This window comes from Dromiciops gliroides, chromosome 3 (genome assembly GCF_019393635.1).
Source record: "Dromiciops gliroides isolate mDroGli1 chromosome 3, mDroGli1.pri, whole genome shotgun sequence".
NCBI lineage: Eukaryota > Metazoa > Chordata > Mammalia > Microbiotheria > Microbiotheriidae > Dromiciops > Dromiciops gliroides.
The window spans coordinates 603,788,294-603,812,975 of NC_057863.1; the positions used below are offsets into that span (position 1 = coordinate 603,788,294).

General features: G+C 43.5%; 1 protein-coding gene across 3 annotated transcripts; it reads left to right on the top strand.

Moving 5' to 3' along the window:
* Positions 1–381: 381 nt before the first annotated feature.
* TAF12 (TATA-box binding protein associated factor 12) lies at positions 382–23,674 on the top strand. Of its 3 annotated transcripts, XM_043990777.1 has the most exons (7): positions 382–511; positions 12,562–12,818; positions 13,459–13,710; positions 15,869–15,946; positions 16,972–17,086; positions 22,805–22,893; positions 23,226–23,674. In XM_043990777.1, exons 2-7 carry the CDS (start codon positions 12,747–12,749, stop codon positions 23,259–23,261), a joined length of 642 nt encoding a protein of 213 aa, XP_043846712.1. In that variant the 5' UTR covers positions 382–511; positions 12,562–12,746; the 3' UTR covers positions 23,262–23,674. The 3 variants fall into 3 exon arrangements, with proteins under 3 accessions (XP_043846712.1, XP_043846714.1, XP_043846713.1); XM_043990779.1 differs by lacking the exon at positions 12,562–12,818 and having other exon boundaries at positions 386–454; XM_043990778.1 differs by lacking the exon at positions 12,562–12,818 and having other exon boundaries at positions 390–511.
* Positions 23,675–24,682: the final 1,008 nt, after the last annotated feature.

Genomic DNA, 24,682 nt, shown 5'->3' on the forward strand with positions numbered 1-24,682 from the left:
ATTCAGAATGAACGTGTCACCCGCGTTAGGCTGTATGCTCCTTGAGCGCAGAGATGGTCTTTTTCTTTTTTGTATGCTCTGCGTGCCCCATACAAAATAGGCGCTTAATGTTTATTGAATTGAATTGAATGCATGCATGCATGAATGAATGATTTTAGGCAGGAAGAGAAAGTGCCCCCCCCCTCGCCGGCTCCCAATCCAGCCCTCCCCAGGCTTGTTTTCCCCAGAAAGCGAGAGCGTGGAGCAGTAAAACAGGCAACAGTAGCGTACGAGCAGCACGCGTGCGCATGGCACCAGTCACGTGGGGCAGGAGGCGGGCTCTTTAGGCGTCCCTGCGCGCGCAAGACCTGCCCGGCCGGAAACAACTTTTAGCTTCCGGGTCACGAGGCGGGGAGAGTGGTTGCCGGAAGTAGTCGCTGAGGGAAGCGCAGTCGGACCCGGCAGTTGGGAGTGTGTAAGTTAGTGCCTGCTGGGAGCCCGGGGATCATGGGCAGATGAGAGTTGCCTGCTGGTGAGTGCACGACCGGCAGAGGCATTGGGGAGGCGCGTCTGCGGGGGTCCGTCAGTCAGTCATTACTTACGCGCCTGTTGTGTGCCGGGCACTGTGCTGAGCGGTGGGAGAGGGGGAAGGAAGGGGCGGCAGGTGCCGAGGGGGCAGGACCCTGGGTCTGGGGGAAGGTTGGGTTCGAGGAGACAGAGAAGGGGGCCAAAAGAGGGGGCTGCGTCTGGTGGAGGGGATGCTGTCCCCGGGCAGGGGCGGGTATGGTGGAGAGGGGGTGTGGCTGAGGGGCAGGAGTCGGAGGGAAAAGCTGGGTCTGATGGAGAGGGGACCTTGTCTGCGGGAGGGGGTGGTTCTAATGGGGAAAAGGGGTGGGGGGTGTCAGATGGGGCTTGGATTAAGGAAGGGGAGTTGGGTCTGGGCGGGAAGGAGTTAGAAGTGGGGACTGGGTCAGATGGGGAGGCGAGAAGGAACTGGATTTGGGGGAGTGTTGTTCCTCCAAACCCTTTAAGATCGTTTCCTCTTTGTGCTGAATTCTAATAGTTTTCTTTCTCCCATGAAACAGCAAAGGGTTAGGCTAAGGAAAAGTGAACGGGGTTATAGCTACAGGAGGGGCAGCAGCTGTTGAGAGACATATCCTACCTCCCCACCCCCTTTACTTGTCATAAGGTCTTTTATTCTGGAAATGTTTTAGAACCTTGTCTAAAAATGAATAATCAGTTCATTTTGACAGTCGTTTAATGAGGGCCTTCTCTGTTCGTGGCCCTGTGTTAGGTATTGTGGGACTTAAGCAAGGCAATCCCTTCCCAAAAGGAACTTTTTACTTAGTAGGAGATACAGCAGATAAAACCATAGGTGCTTTAGGAAAGGCATTCAGCTGAAAGGTTTAGGCTGGGAATGAGAGATGGAGAAGTTCTGGTGAAGGTTTTCTTTGAACTGGTCTTTGAAGGATTGTTCTAGGTGGAGAGATCAATGTGAGCAACCTCAAAAAGTGCAAGGCATGTGCTAGAATCGGATAAAATACTAAAACTTTCCCAAATCCATATAGTAAAAGAAATCAGAAAAGATTAGGAAACAAGGAATTTATATTAATGCCAATATACACGTCTTTTAGAGTGGGATTAAGAGTCAATAAAAGAAGTAATAGACACACGTGTAGTCTAATCTGTTTTGTTTGAGACTATTTGCACATTCTTTGTTTTTATGTTCTTCATATAATTTAATTTAATTCATATAATTTAATACCTGTACTTATCAATGGTAGTTAAAATAAAATGTGTGTATTATATATTAAATGTATACACACATATTTTAAAAAGACTCTAAATTCCTTTTGACCCAACCCCTAGCTTCAGCAAGTGGCAGTAACAGCAGCAAGTGTTTATTAAGACCTCCTTATTTGTAGAGCACTAGCTAAAACATAGCCCCTATCTATCCTTAGAGAGCTCATGATCTAACAGGGAGGTAAGACAAACAGTGATAATTACATGTGATACCTGTATGTCATATGGACTTCAGTTCTTTAAATTGACATTTATGTCTACTGTACTGATTACTCTTTCCACACCTTTTCATCCCTCAAACCTTCCACAGCTCTGTTTCCCCATGTCCTCTCAGCTGTGAATATTGCCTTATATTTCATCGAAAAAACTTTTGGCCCATTCACCAAGAACTAACTCTTATTCACTCCTTATCTCACTTCACTCAGATGCCTTCTGCTGCTATCTTCTCCTTCACCCCTATTTCACATGAAGTGGCCCTTCTCCTTGCCAAAACAAATCCCTCTACATACAAGAGATCCTGGTTGTCTCCTCTCTCATCTCTACTCTCTCACTAATCTCCAGCCTCTCCCTGTCTACTGGCTTCTTCCGTACTGCTTTTGAACATATGTCTCTTTCATCCTCAGGAAATCCCTATTTGGTCCATCCATCCTTGTTAGCCACCAAAGGAGAGATAAGAGAAAGCAGCTAAGCTCGAGAAGGTTGTTTACAATAGGTATCTTCTGGGGCAGCTAGGTGGCACAGTGGATAGAGCACTGGCCCTGGAGGCAGGTGTACCTGAGTTCAAATCTGGCCTCAGACACTTAACACTTACTAGCTGTGTGACCCTGGGCAAGTCACTTAACCCCAATTGCCTCACTTAAAAAAAAAACAAACCCAATAGGTATCTTCATTTCCTTCCCTCTCAATCTCATAACTCTCTTCAGTCTGGCTTCCAACTTCATCATTCAAGCAAAACTGCTCTCTCCAAAGTCATTAATGATCTCTTATTCACCAAATCTAATAGCCTTTTCTGCCCTCATCCTTCTTGACCTCTCTTCAGCCTTTGATACTGTTTACAATGTTTTGTGTGACACTTCTCTATCCTAGCTGTCTCACCACTCCTTTTCCCTCTCCTTTGCTGGATCTTCATCCATGTTATGCCCGCTAACCATGGAGGATCATCAGGGCTCTGTCCTGGGCCCTCTTTTCCCCCTATACTATTTCATTTGGTTATCTCAAAAGCTATCTCAGTATAGATGATTCTTAGATCTTCAAGTCCAGCCCTAAGCTTTCTACCAATTTTTAGCCTTGTATCTCCAACTGCCCATTGGATCTCCCAAACTGGATATGCAATGGATAATTTAAAGGCAAAGTGTCTAAGACGGAACTCGTCTTTCCCCAAGGGTACAGTCTATCTACATCAGCCTGGAAATTTACACTCCTCATCTTCCATATCCACTTTTCAAAACTTGTCATTTCTACCTTTGTAACATCTTTAGTATATACCCCCTTTTCCCCCCCTTTTTGTCTTCGGGCATTTCTACCATCCTGGTACAGACCTTCATCTCCTCACCCCTGGACTATTGCAATAGCCTCCTATTTGGTCTCCATTCCTCTAGTTTCTTCCCATTTCAATCCATCCTCTATTCATCTGTTGAATTGTTCCCCACCTAATAAATTTCAACGGCTCCCTACTGGATCTGTACTGGCTACAGGGCCGAATAGAAGTGCCTCTCTTTGGTACTCAGAGTCCTCTACAACCTAACCCCTTCCTCTCTTTCCAGTCTTCTTATAACCTCTTCCCCTCCTCAGACTGCCCAGACTGGAAGCATGGTGGTCACTCACAAGCCTGACTCCACTGCTGATTTATGTTTGAGTTTGACTTGTTACCTTTCTGACTTGGGCCAGTAGAGTCTCCTTAGACAACCTGATAACCCCACCCTCCCTGGGGTTCACTCTGTTAATGCCTAATTTAGTGTAGGCACCCATTTGGCACTAAGATACCACAGCTCAGCATTCCCAAACTCAAGAGAACCATTGGCTTCAGTCTCCCCTAAGAAGCAGGGATTATAGGCATGTACCATCACTCCTGCTGGTCTGTGTTTTTCTGATAGTCTTTAATACCCCTTGGTATTATAGGACAGATTTTAGTTAACCCAACAACAGAAACCACAATGGAATCAGGAAAGCTCTTTGTGGAGAGCGTCAGGCCATCCCTCCCTCTGGCTAGATCCCACATTCCCTCTGGATCACATGACTCATGGTGCTCACAACTTTCTGCCATGCTGACTTCAGGCTTCTATCAAGAGCCAAATGAAACTGGTCTTTCTGTTTCCTCTTCCATTTTCTTTTGAGATTCACAGTCTTAAAAGCTAGCTTTGCCACTTAGTACCTCTGTGACCTTGGACAAGTCATTTGGCTTCTGTAAAAGCTTCTTCAACCAGAAGATTGGATAAATAAGACATGGTTCTTGCCTCAAGGACCTTGCAATTCAGTAAAGGAGATAATGGATCCATAATATCCCATTGGATCTGGGATCTCTTGAATGTAAGCAGTTCTCTCCAACGAGCCCATCCATTTGTGCCCATCCTGTCACACCAGTCCTCCCATGAATTGGGATCCACCCAATCCGTGGGAGTTTGGTATCCTCTTGACATTCTGTGGATACCAGTGGAGCATACAGGCTGTCCTTCAGTGTCTTTCACTTTTGTCCTGTGACCAGCCCCTCTATTTTTTTGGCCACGTACTTATCTGATCACATCTTTTTTAACTTTTCATATATAGAATCTTATTTTTAGAATTGTAGGGGAACTTAGATGTCATTGAGTCTAACCTCCTCATTTTACAGATAAGGAAACTGAGGCACAGAACAATTAACTTGCTTCCCTAAAGGCGCACAGCCAGTAGTAAATTTCTGAACTGGGATTTGCAGCCAGTTATTCCTGATTCCAAGTCCAGTATTCTCTCCACCACACCATCATGCCTTTAAGAATTTTGGGGTTGACTTTGGGAAGTTGCAAGGCTTCTTTTTTTTTTTATGGCCCCAAATTTCCTGAAACAAAGACCCGATAAAGAATTTAATTTGTTTTTATTTTAAAACAAGTCACAACTCAGCCCACACCTATTCTGCCATTGTATAAGTTACAAATGATTAACAGTTGAGGGACAATCTTTAGTAGCATTAAAAAAAATCCACATAAAACAAATATGGTAATCTCCTACAACAAATGTGACCCCATCTCCGACTCTTCCATATTGTTGCATTTGAGTAAACTACTCTTTTTTTTTTTTGGTGGGGCAGTGAGGGTTAAGTGACTTGCCCAGGGTCACACAGCTAGTAAGTGTCAAGTGTCTGAGCCAGATTTGAACTCCTGTCCTCCTAAATCCAGGGCCAGTGCTTTATCCACTGTGCCGCCTAGCTGCCCCCTGAATCAACTAACTACTCTTAAAACACATTTAAAAACTCTTGAGGATTAAGTTAATGCCCCTCCCCCCCATCATCTCAGTTCAAACTAAATTTACAGTGAATGGCTTTCAGCAGTTTCTCCACATTATTAATAGCTGGAACAAATGATGCTAAGGAATGATGTTCTGTTCCACTTTATATGCACTAGACAATGGCCTGGTGTTCCAATCCTGTGCTTCTACTTCTTCCTGGAAAACTTTGGTCCTTGGTTTGGTGCCTGCATTGCCATTCTGGCCCAGACATCCCATGATAGAGAGTGGGTCTCTGGAAGTCATTGAAAGGGAAAGTAGCAACAGTACAAGTACCCATGTTTTAAAACAGTCTACAACCTTCCACATGTATTTCTGGTAAATCACAGCATTCTGCAATTTGATCAAGGCCATTACCTGTTGGTCCTCATATGCTAGAAGAGTATTATTTCTTTTCTTCTTTTTTTTTTTGGTGGGGCAGTTGGGGTTAAGTGACTTGCCCAGGGTCACACACCTAGTAAGTGTTAAGTGTCTGAGGCTGATTTTGAACTCAGGTACTCCTGAATCTAGGGCCGGTGCTCTACCCACTGCGCCACCTAGCTGTCCCCCCTAGCTGCCCCCCCCCCCAGCATTCTTCTAAAGGGCAACAAAACAGGAAATGAAGAGATGAAATTTAGAGACTAGCTCTTTAAGAATGTAGAGCAGCCACATTATTGAAACCTCTGAACATTCAGCTTAAGAAGTTTGAAATTCATTGACTATTGCTGATTTGGTCTGTACCTAAAGTTAGTGGGAATGAAAGAAAGGAAACTGTACGCAGTATATTTGGAGGTAGAATTGACAAGATTTGGAAAGGTAGTTAAGGCTGTTGCCATTGAGCCCTATGGAGTAAGTGAACTATAGCAAGAAAATAGATTTGATCATCTCAAAGGCAATAGTGGACTTTCCCTTTCCCTCTCTTTAATTGCGTAGACTTTGATTCCACTTATAAATTCTGATAGGATTATGATGGATACTGAAGGTTCTACAGATAACAAATGATGGGTCTCCAAACCAAGTGTCATTTTCTGGCAGTCTTGGAGATGAGTGGCTGGTCACCCAGTAAGAGTCGAGTTTGTTTCTATTCTGAGGACTACTTCCAGTGCTTTGGTCACTTCTTTGTCATAGGGAGATGACTTAGGAAATTGGACTGTATACGAGGTTGATAACCTCCTTGGGAATAGGGAAAAGCAAAAGTGATGCAAAGACAGCCGTGGTATCTTCCATTGTGGAAAGCAAGTTGTTTACAACATGCTTAGATTCATCATGCTCATGTTACACCCCTTGTAATAGATGGTTGCTGAAAGTATCTAATACCTGGGGTTAGTTTAGAAAGTTGAGCAGAATCATAAAGACCTGCTTAAACCTACTCTTCCTAGGGAAGCAGCAGTGCACCCATGAAAATGTAGAGGTTGTGGCTGCTTTTCATCTCTCCCAATAAATGCATTCCTTTAGCTTGTGTAGCGCACACAGCTCCTTACCTTGTGTAGTCTCTTACCTTATGTAGGGCACATAGCCATAAGGCAGTGTAACGATTGGAATGACGCCACCTGCTGGATACTTACTGTAGAAGAGTTCTGCCCATGAAGCAAAGGTCTTTGAGGGCAAGACCAGGAGTCAGGAAGTGACGCGGACTAGTGGGAGGAGGAAGGAAGAGACTGGCGCTCAGTCTCGCTCTCTTTCCTTTGGACTCTGGTGGAGAGCGGAGCTAGAAATGTGCTCTCCCTTTAATAGATAGGAATCGTTCAGAGGTTACATAGGATTTCTGTGCTATTATATATACATTTTGAAATTAATGGTATGGGTTTATTTTCATAGAGATTTTCATGCTTTTGAGATTGTGTCTTATACTTAGTTTCTAAAACAAGGAGAATATTTGTAAAAGCTTTTTATAGTCATGTGATCAAGTTTATATTTTATAATACTCTTATTGATATTAAGTTCATATTCATTTAGATTTCCTTAGTTTGAATTTCACTGTATTTTATTGTTCCATGTGTATTTTCTTCTATTCATTTGTCTATCTAATTTTGAAACATTGCAAGATGGTTTTGATTTTATTATACAATGTTAATTCTAGGAGTATTGTGCTCCCATATTCTGAGTTGTTTGTTTTTGTTATTTTTTCTCAACTGATTATTTGATCAAACTCTTTAAAGCATTTCCCTGGCAAATTGTTTGCCATGGCAAGTGTAAATTGATTCTAGAAGTATTATTTTTGATAAGCATATTCCAAAAAAAAAAAAAAAAGAGGGGAACATTTGTAAAAGTTTTCTTTGAGATTGTGTTGTGCTTTAACTTGTATTTAAATATGTTCAGATTTTTCAAAAAAGTAATTGTATACTAAGTTAAAAAAAAGGGGTATTATTTGAAATTGTTGCATAATTATATATTGTGTTCTGAGTCAAGATGTATTCACATTTTTTGCAATCATTTATTATCCTCAATTTTTAAATCCATATGAGACTTGGATTATGGGAATTTATCATTTAAGACATTAATTGCCTTTATTCTGAGTTATCAGATGCCAGTTGGCCAAGATGCCATCCAATCACAAGAGAAATATATGCAAGAGCAGACACTGAACTGTCACATGAGGGGAGACATGCATGAAGTCAAGGTATGGCCGAGGGAACGGCTTTTGACTAATGTTGAGGTTGGATTCTCTTGGTTTAATATTTTATTTTATTTTTCCCCACAATATTGTACAGATGGCTGGAAGTATTCATCCCACCCATCTCACTTCTACACCTGGCTTCCATGCTCCCTCCTATATGCCTGATGCCATGGACATCTCAGTCCCATGCATCTGATTAAGTCTGACTCAGTTTCTTCCAATATGTTCGGTGGCATGGACATATATTCCATCCACCTATTTTAAGCCTGGCATACTGTATGGGCAGAACATATTGCTCAAGTGTGGGAATGCTCATATCCCATCATTTCTCTGTTCTTTTATGGTAACCCCCATAATTATCTCAGGTGTCATGATAAATACAGTGTTGAATTTGGCCTTGACACCTGTTACCAATTATATTAGATTTTTTAATTTCTCATAATGGCATGAGGATAATTAGGCAGATGATGCAAAAAGTGATGAAACAAAGATAAAAAATTATTTTTAATAATTAATATCGCAGCAATTGTCTTCTCAATTACCCTCCACAAGGGGGGGACTATAGTAATATTATAATTTTAAAGAATGGTTCAATTTTTGTTTTATTATATGTTTCATGTGTAACAACTAAGATTCTGAATTCCCTTAGACATGTTTTTGAGAACTTTCATTGTTTGATTTGATTATTGACAAAGCTATTTTAAAGTTCTGTTAAGCTCAATTTTGTAGGAAATTTTCCTGGCTGATTACCAGCATCCACACATCAACCCCTGAAAAGACTTCCATTCCACGACTACACCTAGAGGACATCTGAGAAAAGACTTTCAGAGACTTTAAATTAACAGTTTTGATTTGTTGTTTTTTTTCCTCTTTCTGTTATAATATACACCATCTGTAACATGTATTCTCTGCAGAGGCCCTCCCTTTGCAGGACTAATGTCAAAGCGTCGGTTCATGAGGACAAAAAAAAAAAATCGCCCCTCTGGACAAAACTTTCCTCTCTTCCTTTTCTATATTGTTGTTCACATATTATTAGTTAGCAATAGTTATCATATTGTTTTTACTGTTCCGTCAAGGAAACATTTTGTTTCTTGAGGAACAACAGGGGGGACTGTAACGATTGGAATAACGCCACCTGCTGGATACTTACTGTAGAGGAGTTCTGCCCATGAAGGGAACGTCTTTGAGGGCAAGACCAGGAGTCAGGAAGTGACGCGGACTAGTGGGAGGAGGAAGGAAGAGACTGGCGCTCAGTCTCGGGCTCTTTCCTCTGGACTCTGGCGGAGAAGGGAGCTAGAAATGTGCTCTCCCTTTAATAGATAGGAATCTAGGCCTTTTTCTCTCTCTTTACCAAATTCTTATTCTCCTTAATAAATGCTTAAAAGTCTAACTCTTGCTAAAGCTTATAATTTATTGGCGACCACTCATTAGATATTTTAGACAGTTTAGCTAGAATTTTAGCCCTTAACAGCAGAAAATGAGATCGGTGAGGCATGGTCCGAGCTTTCAAGGATCTTAACTTCTAGTAAGAAAAGTGAGATCGTACCAAGGCAGAGTACAATTTAGAATGTAGAGTAGGTGAAGGAGAAATCTCTTTGGAATTATACCTCAGGGTTACTCTTGAATTAACTGTGTAATTGTTCATGTTGCATACTGTTTGTCACCCATGATTTATATGGAATTCCAATCCTGTCATGGTAGATTCCATTATAGAGAACTCTGTGTAACAGATTTCATTTTTTAATACTACCACACATATTACAAGCTTCATCTTAAGTGTTTGAAACATGAGCCTAGAGCCAGAAAAAAAGCACTGGCTTTATGTTCTCTAAGAAGGGCCTTTCAAGTACCTGTGGGATTTGTCTTGGAGTCAGTAGAGTTTAAAAGGAGCACTTCTTTTTTTTTTTTTTTTCATTTTGCATATAAGGTATTTTATTTTTTCCATTACATGTAAAGATAGTTCTCAAGTTTTGTTTATACAAGCTTTACAATTTCAGATTTTTCTCCCTCCCCCCTCCCCTAGACAGCAGGTAATCTGATATAGGTTATATCTTTATATGTATATATCTATATACATATACATATAGATATATATATTTATACACATAATAACATTAATCCTATTTCTGCATTAATCCTGTTATAAGAGAAAAAATCAGAGCAGTAATGCAAAACCTCAAAATAGAAAAAAAAACACAACAGCACCCAAAACAAAAGAAATAGTATGGTTCAATCAGCATCTATACTCCACAGTTCTTTTTTTTTTTTCCTTGGATTTGGAGATCCTCTTCTATCATGAGTTCCCTGGAACTCTTCTGTACCATTGCATTGGTGAGAAGAATATAGTCCATCACAGTAGGTCAACACTCAATGTTGATGATACTGTGTACAATGTTCTTCTGGTTCTGCTCATCTCACTCATCATCAGCTCACGTAAGACCCTCCAGGTTTCTCTGAACTCTTCCTGCTCATCATTTCTTACAGCACAATAGTATTCCATTGTATTCATATACCACAACTTGTCCAGCCATTCCCCAATTGATGGGCACCCCCTCAACTTCCAATTCCTTGCTACCACGTAAGGAGCAGCTATAAATATTTTTGTAGATGTGGGTCCCTTTCCCCTTTCCATGATTTCTTTGGAAAAAAAGACCTAAAAGTGGAATTGCTGGGTCAAAGGGATCGCCCTTTGGGCATAATTCCAAATTGCTCTCCAGAATGGCTGGATCAGTTCACAGCTCCACCAACAATGAATTAGTGTTCCAATTTTCCCACAGCTTCTCCGATTTATTATCTTCTTTTTTTGTCATTTTAGCCAATCTGATAGGTGTCAGGTGGTACCTCAGAGTTGTTTTAATTTGCATCTCTCTAATCATTAGAGATTTAGAGCATTTTTTCATATACGAATAGATAGCTTTGGTTTCTTCATCAGAAAACTGCCAGTTCATATCCTTTGACCACTTCTCAATTGGGGAATGACTTGGATTCTTATAAATTTGATTTAGTTCCCTATATATTTTAGGGATGAGGCCTTTATCAGAAGTACTGGCCTCAAAAATTGTTTCCCAGCTTTCTGCCTCCCTTCTAATTTTGGATGCATTGCTTCGGTTTGTACAGAAATTTTTTAATTTAATATAATCAAAATCATCCATTTTGCATTTTATAATATACTCTATCTCTTGTTTGGTCAAAAACTGTTTTCCTTTCCAAAGATCCGATAGGTAGACTATTCCTAAAAGGAGCACTTCTGCATTGTTCTCCATTGGTTCTCTGGCCAATTTATGACATCTTATAGAATACTCTTCATTATTACTTTAATGCCTCAAAATATCTATTTCAGCAGTTGCAGGTCCTTCTGCCAACACAGATTACAGCCCCTCTACCTGAGACAACCAACACATAATGTATCAGGGGACCTATTCATAGAGCCTTTGTAGTGTGGTAGGCCATGCTAATTTGCTCTCTGCAATGTAGCTCTCTCAAGATCCCACAGTGCCACAATGAGGCATCAGAGCCTGCCTGTGTGGAGCAGTTGTGAGTGGTCCATTAATAAGCAGTTGCTGAGAGGTGAGACAGCAGAATGCATTCTTTAAACAGGGTAGGATAAAATAATGGGATTTGGCTGGGGCCATGGGGCCCCACCTGAAGATTGATTTGGAATTGATTGAATTGGGTGAGACTGAGAAACTGACTGAGAACCTACTTAAGAATGATTAAGGGGGCGGCTAGGTGGTGCAGTGGATAAAGCACCGGCCCTGGATTCAGGAGTACCTGAGTTCAAATCCGGCCTCAGACACTTGACACTTACTAGATGTGTGACCCTGGGCAAGTCACTTAACCTCCATTGCCCCGCAAAAAAAAAGAATGATTAAGTTGAGACCCCACCTGAGTGGGGTGTTATTCTCAGAGGCTGTGGACTCCACCATCAATAGATCACTCTCAACCAATCAGCTTGAAGGACCTTCCCTTTTGGGGAGGGATACAGGAAGTAGAAAGCTGAGGCTGGCTAGCTGGATCTTCTCTTTTTGTTTAGGAACTGGCGCATGGCGGGAGATGGAGAAAAAGAGAGGGCCTCTTTTCATTCGGGACTTCAGCTTGGTGGGAGATAGAAAAAAGGCGGACAGAGAAAGAGAAGAAAGTAGAAAGTAGATAGACTTTTCTGGTGTTATGGGATCCCGTGTGTTATTTTTACTCTTTAATAAATTTTTAAAAGCCTAAACTCTTGCTGAATTTATCGGTAATTTTAGCCAGTTTCCCCCCCAAAACTGGGGGGGGGCAGGTTAGGACCCACATTCGATTTTTTTTTTTTTTAGTGAGGCAATTGGGGTTAAGTGATTTGCCCAGGGTCACACAGCTAGTAAGTGTTGAGTGTCTGAGGCCAGATTTGAACTCAGGTACTCCTGACTCCAGGGCCGGTGCTCTGTCCACTGTGCCACCTAGCTGCCCCCCCCCCACATTAGATTTTCAACATCACAAGGGATATATTAGAGTGGTGGTCAGGGTAAGGAAACACATGGAGGGGCATGTGTGTGTATACACACACCTAAGGGTTTGCCAAAGTTCTTCTGAAAGGAGTTGGTCTCACATTGCTTCTAGTCTCAAGATCCTGTTGTTGTACAACTAGGCTGCACATACCCAGCTATGGGTAGACCACTGTCTGGTTCATCTATTCTGAGCTCATTCCTAATGATAGACATTTACCCTTCCAGGAGCCGGTGGGCACCCCCTGCAGCAAAACCTTAATCATATTGGCTTCATATAGCCAAGCGGGTCATCTTTCTGGGTGCTCATTAAGGACAAACAGCCTCTACTGCCTTCTCTCTCTGGCTAAGACCTGACAGCCCACATTCTGAAATAGAAGGAGGGAGCATTTACTTTCAGAAAGATTTAGGCAATGGCTGCTCCTCCTTTCACCGGGCTCACAGCGGTTGCTGATGTAATTAAAGATCTAGACACTCAGATAGCTGTAAGTAAGCTGGGACCGTGGCATCTGTGGCCAAAGTTTTTGAGTGTGCACCATCTTGTCATGTTAACGGGCTCAAGGCCCTTTTCAAAAGGCTGATTTGGCACTTTAAAGATTAACATCAGAACCAACTTATTCTTAAATTGTTAAGCTTTGTGCTTCTTGGACATAACTGCATTGAGTGTCAGTGCATGATGTGGCGTGCCAGTTAACATGGATTACTAATCATTTCTGAATCACTGGGGCTGTGCTCCTGTCTGCAGAGGTGGGTATGGTGTACTAGTGGAGTTTCTTTTTGGTTATTTGGATTTAATGCATATTTTCCCCCAATGTTCTATTTTTACATAAACCTCAGAAATATCTTACTCCTTCCAGTCGATGTCTGTATGTGACTCTTTGATCCAGTAGCCTTCTTCCTGTTCTGAAAACTATTTGTGATAGGCTGTAAAAGAGAGACAGTTTCCCAATGTCAGCTGAGAGCTGTGCATTGGCTTCTGTTTCCATTTTTGTAACCTAAGGTATCAACTTGTGACCGTGTCAGATGAACTCAGGTCCTGAACATCTGACAAACATGCAGTTTTAAAAATGTACGTCCTTTGTTACTGATGCTTCTGAAACAGATTTTTATGTTTTCTTTTCCCAGTTGATTGGCCTCGGTCCCCACAATCCCAAAAAAAAACAGGACCTTGACAAGCTCCATGAACTGAAGGCCAAAGCCCGGCAGATTATGAACCAGTTTGGCCCCTCAGCCTTGATCAACCTCTCCAACTTTTCATCCATAAAACCAGAGCCTTCCAGCACCCCCCCTCAGGGGTCCATGGCCAACAGTACCACAGTGGGAAAGATGCCAGGCCCCCCAGGGACAGGGGGCAGACTTAGTCCAGAAAGCAATCAGGTATCAGTCGTCCTTTTTCTCATGGACTTCTGGGTACTTTGTTTATTGTTTACTAATGCCAGTGTTGCATGTTGTGCTCTGTACTCTTACTTCTCTATGGTAAAGGGACTGGACTCAAGCATTGGGGTAAATTATTAGAAAAGAATAGGATAAAGATGTTTGAGTCCTGTGACATATAGCTTTCTTCATTTAGTTACATATTTTTTTCCAACTATTCTGGGACCTCAGGTGTCATAATTAAGTACCTACTGTGTGTCACCTGAGAGTCAGAAGGGTGTAGTGGAGAGGTTGGCCTTAGTCAGGACTAGCCTCTGATACGCCAGGTGTGTCACCCTGGGCCCATCACTGCTCTGAAATGATGAATGGCAGAACAGTGGAAGGAGATGTTTCCTCAAGGGGGATGGGTCTTTACTCAAATGAAATTAAAGGTCCCGACCACAGAAGACAGAATATGCTGGGTACTATCCTAGTGCAGAAACAGCCAGTCCTTTTCCTCAGAGAACCTAAGAGTCTACAGCATATACAGAGATGAGACACAAGATAATCTGGGGGGATCCAAGAAGGCTTCCTGGCCATGGAGCTGGAGCTATGTGGGAGAATTGTCCAGGTACAGGAGATAATCTATATGAAGGCACAATGTCAAGTACAGAAAACAAGTGTACTTGGAAGGGAATAAGCATTTATATAGTGCCTCCTATGTGTCAGGTACTGTGCTAAGCACTTTTTTTTTTTCTAAAGTGAGGCAATTGGGGTTAAGTGACTTGCCCAGGGTCACACAGCTAGTAAGTGTTAAGTGTCTGAGGCCGGATTTGAACTCAGGTCCTCCTGACTCCAGAGCTGGTACTCTATCCACTGTGCCACCTAGCTGCCCCGCTAAGCACTTTTTAGCAAACATTATCTCATCTGAATCGCACAACAGACCTGCGAGATAGATGTTATTATTATCTCCATTTTACAGTTGGGGAAACTAAGACAAACAGAAGTGAAGTGACTGCTCTGGTAAGTGTCTAAGGCTGGATTTGAACTCGGGTCTTCCTGACTCCAGTCCCAGCACTCTGTGCACTGAGCTACCCAGGTCCCTTTAAGGAAGTGAATAAGATTGTAGATTTAGAGTTGAAAAGGACCTCTGGTATCATCTAGTCTAACATCCCTTATTTTATAGATGAGCAAGTTGGGACCCATAGAGGTTAATTGAGGTCCTAAGATCAAAATTGACAGGTTGCTGAGTCAGGATTTGAACAGTTTTTGTCTACAAATCCTTCATTTCTTCCACTGCTGTATTGTATTTTTATTTATTTTGTTCAGTGTTTCCAGTTGCATTTTAATCTTGTTCTGCTGCACTGGGAGTTTGAGTTTGATAGCTCTCGTGTGTAGGATAGGTTGAAGAGCTGGGAAGGTTCAAGCTGGGAAACGGTTCTAGTAACCCAGGTGTGAGGCCTGAATCAGGGCCATGACATCTAAAGGAGGCACAAATCTGACAGATTTTGAAGGGAGAATTAGCAGAACTTACTGACTTGATAGGAAAAACAAAAGAGACTCATGAAGTAAAGATAAGACCTCCAGAGTTCCACCCTGCATGACTGGGATAAAGGCAAGGCCATTGAATTTCAGAAAAGAAGTCCCTTTTGTGGGGAATAAAAGGTCAAGTTTAACAATAAACCTCCCCCTTGGTCCCCTTCTGGGATGTTCCCTATAGCCCAGGGGCAGTCTGGGGACAGTAGAGGACGGCAAGAAGAACCTAGATTGTTTTCATGGGTGCCTTTGGCTACTGCTGGGGCCCTCAGACACCTCTGTAATCCCCAAGTTCTCAGAATCCTTCCACCTTCCTGATTTCCATTGTTTCTCCAAGCGTGCAAAGGTCTTGCTCTCTTTTTCACTGGCTTTTCCTCAGAGCCAGGCGCTGTACTCCTCAGAAGCTGTTAGAAAAAAATTTAATAAAAATTAAAAAAACAAAAAAGAAGAAGCTGCTGCTAGAGCTGGCTCCAACAGCAAGGGGGTGTCTTAACGAGGTCCTTCATTCAGAGGCTGACCTGGGAGTCTTGCATCACTGGGCAAAAGCTAAAGGGCAGAATGTATATTAACCATGTCTCTCTTGTCACAAATTGCCCGGTTTTTGCATGTTCCTAAAGCATGGCTAAGAATTCTCCCCGTTCACTAGGTTTTGACCAAGAAGAAATTACAGGACCTGGTTAGAGAAGTAGATCCCAACGAACAACTGGATGAAGATGTGGAAGAGGTAGGGGGATGGGTGCAGGTGGGGTGAGCAACCTTGGTTCTTACAACCAGACTCACAGCAGTCTTTGCCAACCCTTCGCCCAATGTGAGAGTTCCTTCTGGAGCATCCCTGAGAGGTAGTTATCCAGACTCTATTTGAATACTCCCAGTGACAAAGGACCTCCCTACTTCACATTGAAACTGTAAGTGTTAAGAGTTTTTCCTTAGAGTGAGCCAGGATTTGTCCCAATCCCTTTGGCACTGGAAGAAATTAAAGCGCAGAGAAAAGCAATTTTCCAACCAGCGTCAACAAAGCATTAAGTAGCAGAGTCCAGCTTCAAATCCACACCCTTCTCATTGTGCCATGCTTTCTGTTCCCTGCCATGGTACCCACTAGGGGTGCACAGGAGAGGATGACTGGGAGGCCTGAGGTGTCCTCCAGCCGAGCTGATTACACAGACTGTGCAGTGACTAAAGAAATCAGACCTAGAACCACCAGGCTGTGCTGGAGAGCAGCTCTCTCCTTTGCCCATTGTTTCCAGGCTGCTGCACGACACCAGGGAAATGTGGGTGGATAGTAAGGCAGGCAGTCAGTCACTGAGCTGACGCCAGGCAACCAGGCTGACAAACTTTTGTTTCCTAGTTGAATTTTGACTGGCTGCATAGACTTAGTGATGACTCATTCTCACAGCACTTATCTTGGACTCCTTCTATGGTGTGCAGTACCTGAGCATGCATCAGTCAGTTCTTCCACTGGGTGGGAACAGCTGAACCAGGAGTGGTGAAGACCAGTGGGCATCCAGAGAGGGTGGAGTTGGGAGCACAAGTAGCACAAGGAGCAAACCCCATTCACCCTCCTTCGCCAGTGAGAATAGCAGAGAGTAAAGGCCTGCTCTGAATGGCGTGTCCTGCCCCACCGAGTGCCGACCAGAGGCTCTCCCGAAGGAATCCTGTCTGGTTTGGGCAGCCGTCCCTGCCAGGCAGCCATCTGCCACTGCGGTTAGAACCAGAGTTCAGATTTGGCCTGTTTTCCTGCCGCCCCTCCAGATGCTACTACAGATTGCCGATGACTTCATCGAGAGCGTAGTGACAGCAGCGTGCCAACTGGCCCGGCATCGAAAGTCTAACACTTTAGAGGTCAAAGATGTTCAGCTGCATTTAGGTGAGTGACAAGTCTGCTCTGGCGTGGCTGCTGCACATCTGAGGAGGAGGCCTGGGAATGCCAGGGCACTGGCTGGAGTCACCGTTATGTGGGTCAAGATTGACCATGGTGTAGGGGGCACTAGAGCAAAGGGCACCCACTGGGTCTGGAGTTGGAAGGCCTACATTAGTCCTGACCCTTCGTATTTACAAGCGGAGGGGCAAGGGGCTGCTCTGAGCTTCAGTTTCCTAATCTGTTAAATAGAGGTGTCACTGGTGCTTCTGAGTTGGGAGGAAATGTGAGCTGCTGCTGTTATGGAATTAACTCACAGACACGTAGTTCAGATGATCCAGTGGGAGGAGCACATGCCTTTCTCAGTAATTTAGTTGAGCAGGGATTTATATACTGCGCACCCAGTAGGTGGAAAGCACAATCATGGAGTGTGACAGCCCAGGCAGCGCAGTATGGGGGGAGGTCACTGGATGTGGAGTGCCCAGGCCTGAGTTCAGGTACCTGGGTCATCTTGGGCAAGGCAGCTAAGCTCTCTAAGCCTCAATGCCTTCTTTTGTAAAACAAAGGGAATGTACTAGCCCTAGAGCCTATGTGAAAGACATGGGCCTGCCCTCTGGCAGTTGATGCTCTAATAAGTGAGGTGACACATGCATATAAATAGCCATCACTCCAGCTGTAATGTGGAAGACCAACCCAGAGCTTTGGTCACAAGAGGGCGGCGTCACTGGCAGTGGGAGGTAAGGGAGACTTCATAGAGGAGCTGTGAGCTGGCAGGGAAGGGGACAAAGGAAAGGCTATTTTTTTACTATTATGATTTTTTTTTCCTTTAAAAAATGTTTTATTGATACCTTTATCTTTTTTTCTGGGTAATTTAATCATTTTAATAATAAGCCAGCAGGTTATTAATAAAAGGGTGGTTGATGGGCATCTCTCTCAGACCAAAGACAGGAAAGGCTATTTTAGCAAATGTAGAAACACTCAGACCTTTTCAGGGCTTGGCAAAGGAGTTTTTTGGGTGGGCTGTCAGGGCCTAAGTGTGCAGGTACTACACTCTGTGTCAGGAGATAGAAGAACAGCCACCGTTTCTGCCCTCAATCAACTTGCTTTGTTGCTAAAGAGATAAGACACGGGGCAGCTAGGTGGCGCAGTGGATAGAGCACTGGCCCAGGAATCAGGAGTACCTGAGTTCAAATTCAGCCTCAGACACTTAACACTTACTAGCTGTGTGACCCTGGGCAAGTCACTTAACCCCAATTGCCTCACTAAAAAGAGAGAGAGAGATAAGACACATGTGAAAATAATAAGTTATTAAAACAACTGGTTTTAGCTGTTTTTAAAAAACTGGCTGAAATAAGTGACTTCAGAAAGCCAAAAGCAAGTAATTGGTATAGTATAGCCCCTAGCTCAAGGCTGGGCATGGGAGAGGCCTGCTCCTCAATGGGTAGAGGTGTGGGAGAAACTATTAGTAGCATTTTGGCTGTCTCTTCAGCCCTTCCTTAAGCTTCAGAATCAGCAGCACCCCCTCCGTGGGGCTGTGATTGGACAGTGTATTTTTGTCTGGATTTACACAAAAGCCTATATCTGAAAGATCTTGTTTAAGTCAGAGATTTGAATCACAAACTAGCATGAGCTCTTCTAATTTACTGAACCCTGACCTGAATTCAAAAGGTTTTGTAAATTAATCATGCCAAAGTTTTGTTTTGTTTTGTCTGAGGCTGAATTTGAACTCAGGTTCTCCTGACTCTAGGGCTGTTGCTCTATCCACTGTGCCACCTTGCTTCCCCTTAAGTTCTTTTTTTGTTTTTTTGTTTTGCAGGGCATTGAGGGTTAAGTGACTTGCCCAGGGTCACACAGCTAGTAAGTGTCAAATGTCTGAGGGTGAATTTGAACTCAGGTCCTTCTGAATCCAAGGCCAGTGCTTTATCCACCAAGCCACCTAGCTGCCCCAAACTATGTTTTTATTTGCTTGGACAGAAGTCATAATTAGTGGACATGGACTTTTATAGCACTATCAGGTAACATATACTACTAAAGTATAGGCACAGCAAGCTACAGTATGGTTTATAGCTGTGAGCTGAGACTGTCTCCTCCCCAGTAGTTACAAGAATAAGCATAAACATGGTCAGGTAGGTAAAAGGGAATGAGGTTTCTGTGGGCTCTCTCCCAAGCAAGAAGGGGAAGTGAAGGGTCTACACGTCAGTCCTCTGACCAGGCACACAAATCCCAGCTTTCAGCATTTGCTGCTTTCTGTTCCTCTGCCTGGTCCCAGTTTTTCTGCATGTCTCTGCTCCTGGCACCCTGGTCTGGTCAGCACCTGGCTTCTACTCCCAGTCTGCTCTCTCCTGTGCTCCCTGCCTGAGGTAATGAAGGGGCTATAAGCCTACTTCAGGCTCTCCATGGAGCGTACAACCAGACTCATCCCCTTTTCTCTTCTCTCACAAGGAAATTCCTTCAAGGTCAAAAGCCTCGAGATCTTAGGGAACTTAAAGTAATGTCTGCCAACAAGCATCAGCACCCCAGCCTTCCCCCTACCTTCTCAACAACCAGCTCTCCATGGCCACATCTTTGTGGTAGGGTCATTTTCCCCTGGGTTTAAATCTGTTTTCTCATCTGTGAAATGGGGATGATAATAGTTTAAAACTACCTATCCTACAGAGTTGTCCAAAAAGCACTTTGCGAATTCTAAAAATGGGCAGCTGGGTGTCACAGTGGATATAGAGCACCAGGCCTGGAGTCAGGAAGATGAGTCTTCCTGAGTTCAAATCCAGCCTCAGGCACTTGTTAGCCTGAGCAAGTCACTTAACACTTTGCCTCACTCTCCTCATCTGTCAAATGAGCTGGAGAAGGAAATGGCAGACCCCTTGTAACGATTGGAATGACGCCACCTGCTGGAGACTTACTGCAGGAAAGCTCCAACATGAGGAGCAGGCCTCTGAGGGCAAGGCCATGCAGCTTTTCTTTGGTGTCAGGGAGTGACGTTGGCTGGTGGGAGGAAGAAGGGGGAGGCTGGTGCTCTGACTCACTCTCTTTCACCAGGACTCTGGAAAGCAGAGGAGAACAGTAGCTCCCTGAGATAGATAGATGAATCTAGGCCTTTCTCTCTCTCTTTACCAAATCCTTATTCTCCTTAATAAATGCTTAAAAGTCTAAACTATTGCTAAAGATTATAATTTATTGGTGACCACTCATTAGATTTTTAGATAGTATAGCTAGAATTTTAGCCCCTTACACCCTCCAGGATCTTAGCCAAGAAAACTCTAAATGGGGTCACGGGGCCAAAAAAGACAGGGCAGCAACAGATTCCTAAAATGCTTAAATTACTCTTATATGCAAAGAGCTTATGCTAGGAACTGAAAGGTTTCTATGAGTTAGTGTTGGGAACCTTGAGCAAATCACCTGACCTCTGTCTGCTGCAGTTTCCTCTTCTGGAAAATAGGGATTCCAGCACCCATCTCCCAGGTTTGTTGTGAGGATCAAATGAGGTAATAATTGGAAAGTGCTTTGCAAACCTTATAGTGTTACAGAAATGCTGGCTGTTATTGCATGCTTACTGTACATGAGGGGATCCTTCTAGGTATTATAATCAACCAGCATTTCTGAGTTCATGTCTATGAGATCAGGGATTTTGAGCTTGAAGAAGGGCCCCCATGAGTGTCTGTCTGCCTTGCTTTTGTCTCCCTGTGCTTAGCCTAGTGCCTGGCACATGTGCTGTACAAATCCTTATTGATCGATTGATGGCTAGATTGTCCAACCCCTCATTTTATAGATGAAGAAACCGAGGTTCATAGAGGGCAAGTGAAAAGTTAAAAGCCTTCCTAAAGAAAATCCTATTATGAATGTGCACCTGCTCCCAGTGCAAGTTACTAGTCAGAATAAGATCAATAAGTAGGCCCTGAGCCCTTGAAGTCAACTCAGCAAGTCTATGCATGTGACCAGACAGAGCCAGGTCTTATAGAGCAGGGCTTCCTAAACTTTTTCTACTCGCCACTCATTTTTGCCTGAGAAATTTTTACTCAGCCCCAAGTATCTAGGTTTATAATATAGGTATACATAACCTTTTACTTTTGCCAAAATTTTTGCAACTCCCACATTGTTGCACAAGCCATAGTTTAAGAAGATAGGCTCTAGAGAGCAAGAGCAAGGTACTAAGGATTCTATGGCAACCATCTCCCCTCAGGCTGACTTTGAATTGACATGGTTAAAGAAGGGCCATGTAACTCTCCACCCACCCCCACCTCACACATCCAACCCTTGATGTTGAATTCAAGCCCCTCCACAAAGGTTTTCTTTGACTTCCCTGCTCCCCAAAGTTGACAGTTACTGTCCCATCCCTCTCATACCTTTCCATAGACTTTGCTTGTACTTCTTTGCACACTTAACTTTGCACATTATGTGTCATTTTGTATTCTTTTTTTTTTCATTTTTTATTTTTAATGTTTATTTTTAAAATTTGAGTTCCAGATTCTCTCCCCACCCCTCCCCCGTGCATTGAGAAGACAAGTAATATATCAGTTATACCTGAGATGTCATGTGAAACATTTCCATATTAGCTGTGTTGACAAGAAAAGGGGGAAAGAAAAATAAAGAAAATTAAAATATCCTTAAATCTGTCTTCAGAGTTCATCAGTTCTTTCTCTGGAGATGGGTATCATTTTTCATCATGGGTCCTTTGAAATGGTCTTGCATCGTTGTATTCAGAGTAGCTAAGTCTTTCATCGTTACAATGTTGCTGTTACAATGCACAATGATCTCCTGGTTCACTTCACTTCATCAGTTAATATAAGTCTTCCCATGTTTTTCCAAACCCATCCTGCTTGTCATTTCTTATAGCACAATAGTATTCCATCACAATCATACACCACAATTGATGGGTGTCACCGCAAAAGAAATGCCATAAATATTTTGGTACATATAGCTTCCTTTCCTTTTTCTTTGGTCTCTTTGGGTTTCAGACCTAGTAGTGGTATTGCTGGGTCAAAGGGTATGCACAGTTGTACAGCCTTTTAGACATAGTTCCAAATTGCTCTCCAAAATGGTTGGACCAGTTGACAGCTCCATCAGCAGTGCATTAGTGAAGCTATTTTTCCATATCCCCTCCAGTATTATCTGTCTCTTTTATAATTTCTCTCATAAGGGCAAGGGCCTTCCCTTGTCCATGTTTTGTATGCCCCTCCCACTCCTAGCCCTTAGCACTAATTAATTGGATAGGGACAAACTGAGGAGGAGAGAGCGTTCAGTGTTGAATGGGTACAGAAGATGGAAAAACTGGGCAGATGTGACTTTGTATAGGGGACAGTAGGATGGCTTGGTGCCAGCAGTGGGGAATGAGCAAGAGACACAGTACCTGGGTTTCAAAGCCTGTACCTACAAGTATATGTGCATGCCTCTTTCTGGGTTAAAGATGTTTGGTTGGGTCCTTAACATGGTTAGTTTATCTCAAGAGCCTCTCAAACTTAAAGCAGAAACATGGGGATTTCCAGTATTTTCCAGCTGTCCCTTTACAGCTGCTGTTCTATAATCAGTAGTCAGAGACTCATCCTCGTTGTATGTTCTTCTCCAGCCGTGGGATTGAGGGCCAGGAGGAATCAGCGTGGCCCAGAGAAGCCTGGCTGCCTCCTCATCAGTGATGAAAAAAGAGGTTTGCCCAGTCCTAACCTGCTGGGATTTCAGGATCTCCCGACCATCAGCAGGCTTCACACTCTCACTCGGTATACTTCTGTTTTCCAGAGCGCCAGTGGAACATGTGGATCCCAGGTTTTGGCTCAGAAGAAATACGACCTTACAAAAAGGCCTGCACCACAGAGGCCCACAAACAGGTACAGAGGAGGGTGGGCAGCAAGAAAGGACGACAGCACCCCCAGGATGGGCTGTGGTTGGGGGCAGGTTCACCTGTGCTATGCTCAGTGGGACATCTGCTCTGTCCCATGGGATCTGCCAGAAATGGTCTGATTGGTGCTGTTGGATTGTGTGTAAGAGCCATAGCTGCAGAACCACATGCTAGGCCTACTACAGGTTTTTATTGTGAGACCACGTGCCCAGCTCAGGGAATAACACGATCTCCCCCTTTCTTCTTATCCTGTGAACAGGCCCACCATGCCCCACTCTTCCCTTATGAGTAGCTTGAATGTGATCTTTCTTTTTCTTTCAGAGAATGGCCTTGATCCGCAAAACAACCAAGAAATAACACATGGGAGGGGCAGGGAGAAGACAGCGCTGCATTTGGAAACACAGGAGAGGCCTCCAAAATATCGCCTATGGAATTTTTTTCATGCTTTAAAGAGAAGCATATGTTTTTATTAACAATACAGCAATATCTCTAGTGACTGAGGAGACCTGCCAAAAACCCTAGCCATTATATGGTCCCAGTTCCCCTCCCTTTCACTTGCCCTCTCAGAGGGGAGCAATGTATCTCAACCCAAAGGAGGTTTTATTTGTGGTTTATCCTAAGCGATTGTCCGAGGGACAGAGAGCATCCTGGTCTTGTTTGATGCGACAGTAGAGGTTTCTGTTTCCCTTTCCTCCCCATACTTTGTAATGTCAGTGTTTATATGAATGACTTTGATTTGTTTTTCAAAAATAAAGATGTTATTAATCTAACAGTGCAGGCTGCACTGCTGGTACTGCATCCACGTTGAGGATAAAGGAGTGAAGGGGTGAGGCGATAGTGGGGAGATAACTCTGTGAGACAGTAGAGGGCAGTGTTGTTCATTGAATTGCATTTACGACTGGAGATCTCGGCGCCCCCTTCTGGAGTTCTTCGGGATTCTGTCCAAAAGCCAGGCTGATCACCGGTGGGACCTTGATGATGGGTTTAGCCCAGTTACTCCAAAGGAAATTGGGCAGAAGCAGCCTGTCCCTTAGTGAATTCCCTTTGCAGTAATATAGGCCAAAGGCCACCATCCCCATCCTCCCCTTCCTCTCCACCCCCACCAAAAGAATCAGACATACTAGCAGCTCACTATTCACCTCTGCCTAGAGAGATGACGGGCAGCTTGGGAAAGGCTGGTCAGTCCAGACACATGACCACTCTGGAATTGATGGATCCCTGGGCCTTTGTCCTTTCCTCGGGGAGAGCTCTGTATGGCAGCTTCTTCCACCACAGATGTTTACACCCCACCCCAGCTCTGTTCATTCCTCCAGAAATTAGTTTATGTTGAAGGAACTATGATCCAAAGGGAAGATTCCAGGTTAGCAGTTTGAAGTTACCAGATCCAGAGGCAAAGCCCTACCCCTCACCAGAGTTGGGAACTGGGGAATGGAAAACCCCCAAATGTTTCAAATTAGCATCATAAATTTCTTAGGTTGCTGTCAAAGGAGTTCCGTATCCTGAGTGAGCAGATGAGACTGAAGTCTAAAAACTAGTCTTAATAGACTAGGACCAGTGAGCAAAGACCAAGAAACCTAATAAATCCAGGGGTATGGAGCTGAAAGAGTCAAGATTGGAACCTGCCACGATGAAGATGACCAAGGCTGGAAAAATCCAAGAAACTGGGTTTATCTAAGACTATCTTCGTTCCTTACCTCCTTTGAGATCACTGCTTCATCTGAATGGGGATGGGCCTAGGAGTCTGGGCTGATTAAGGGTTAGAACCTGCCTTATGGTAC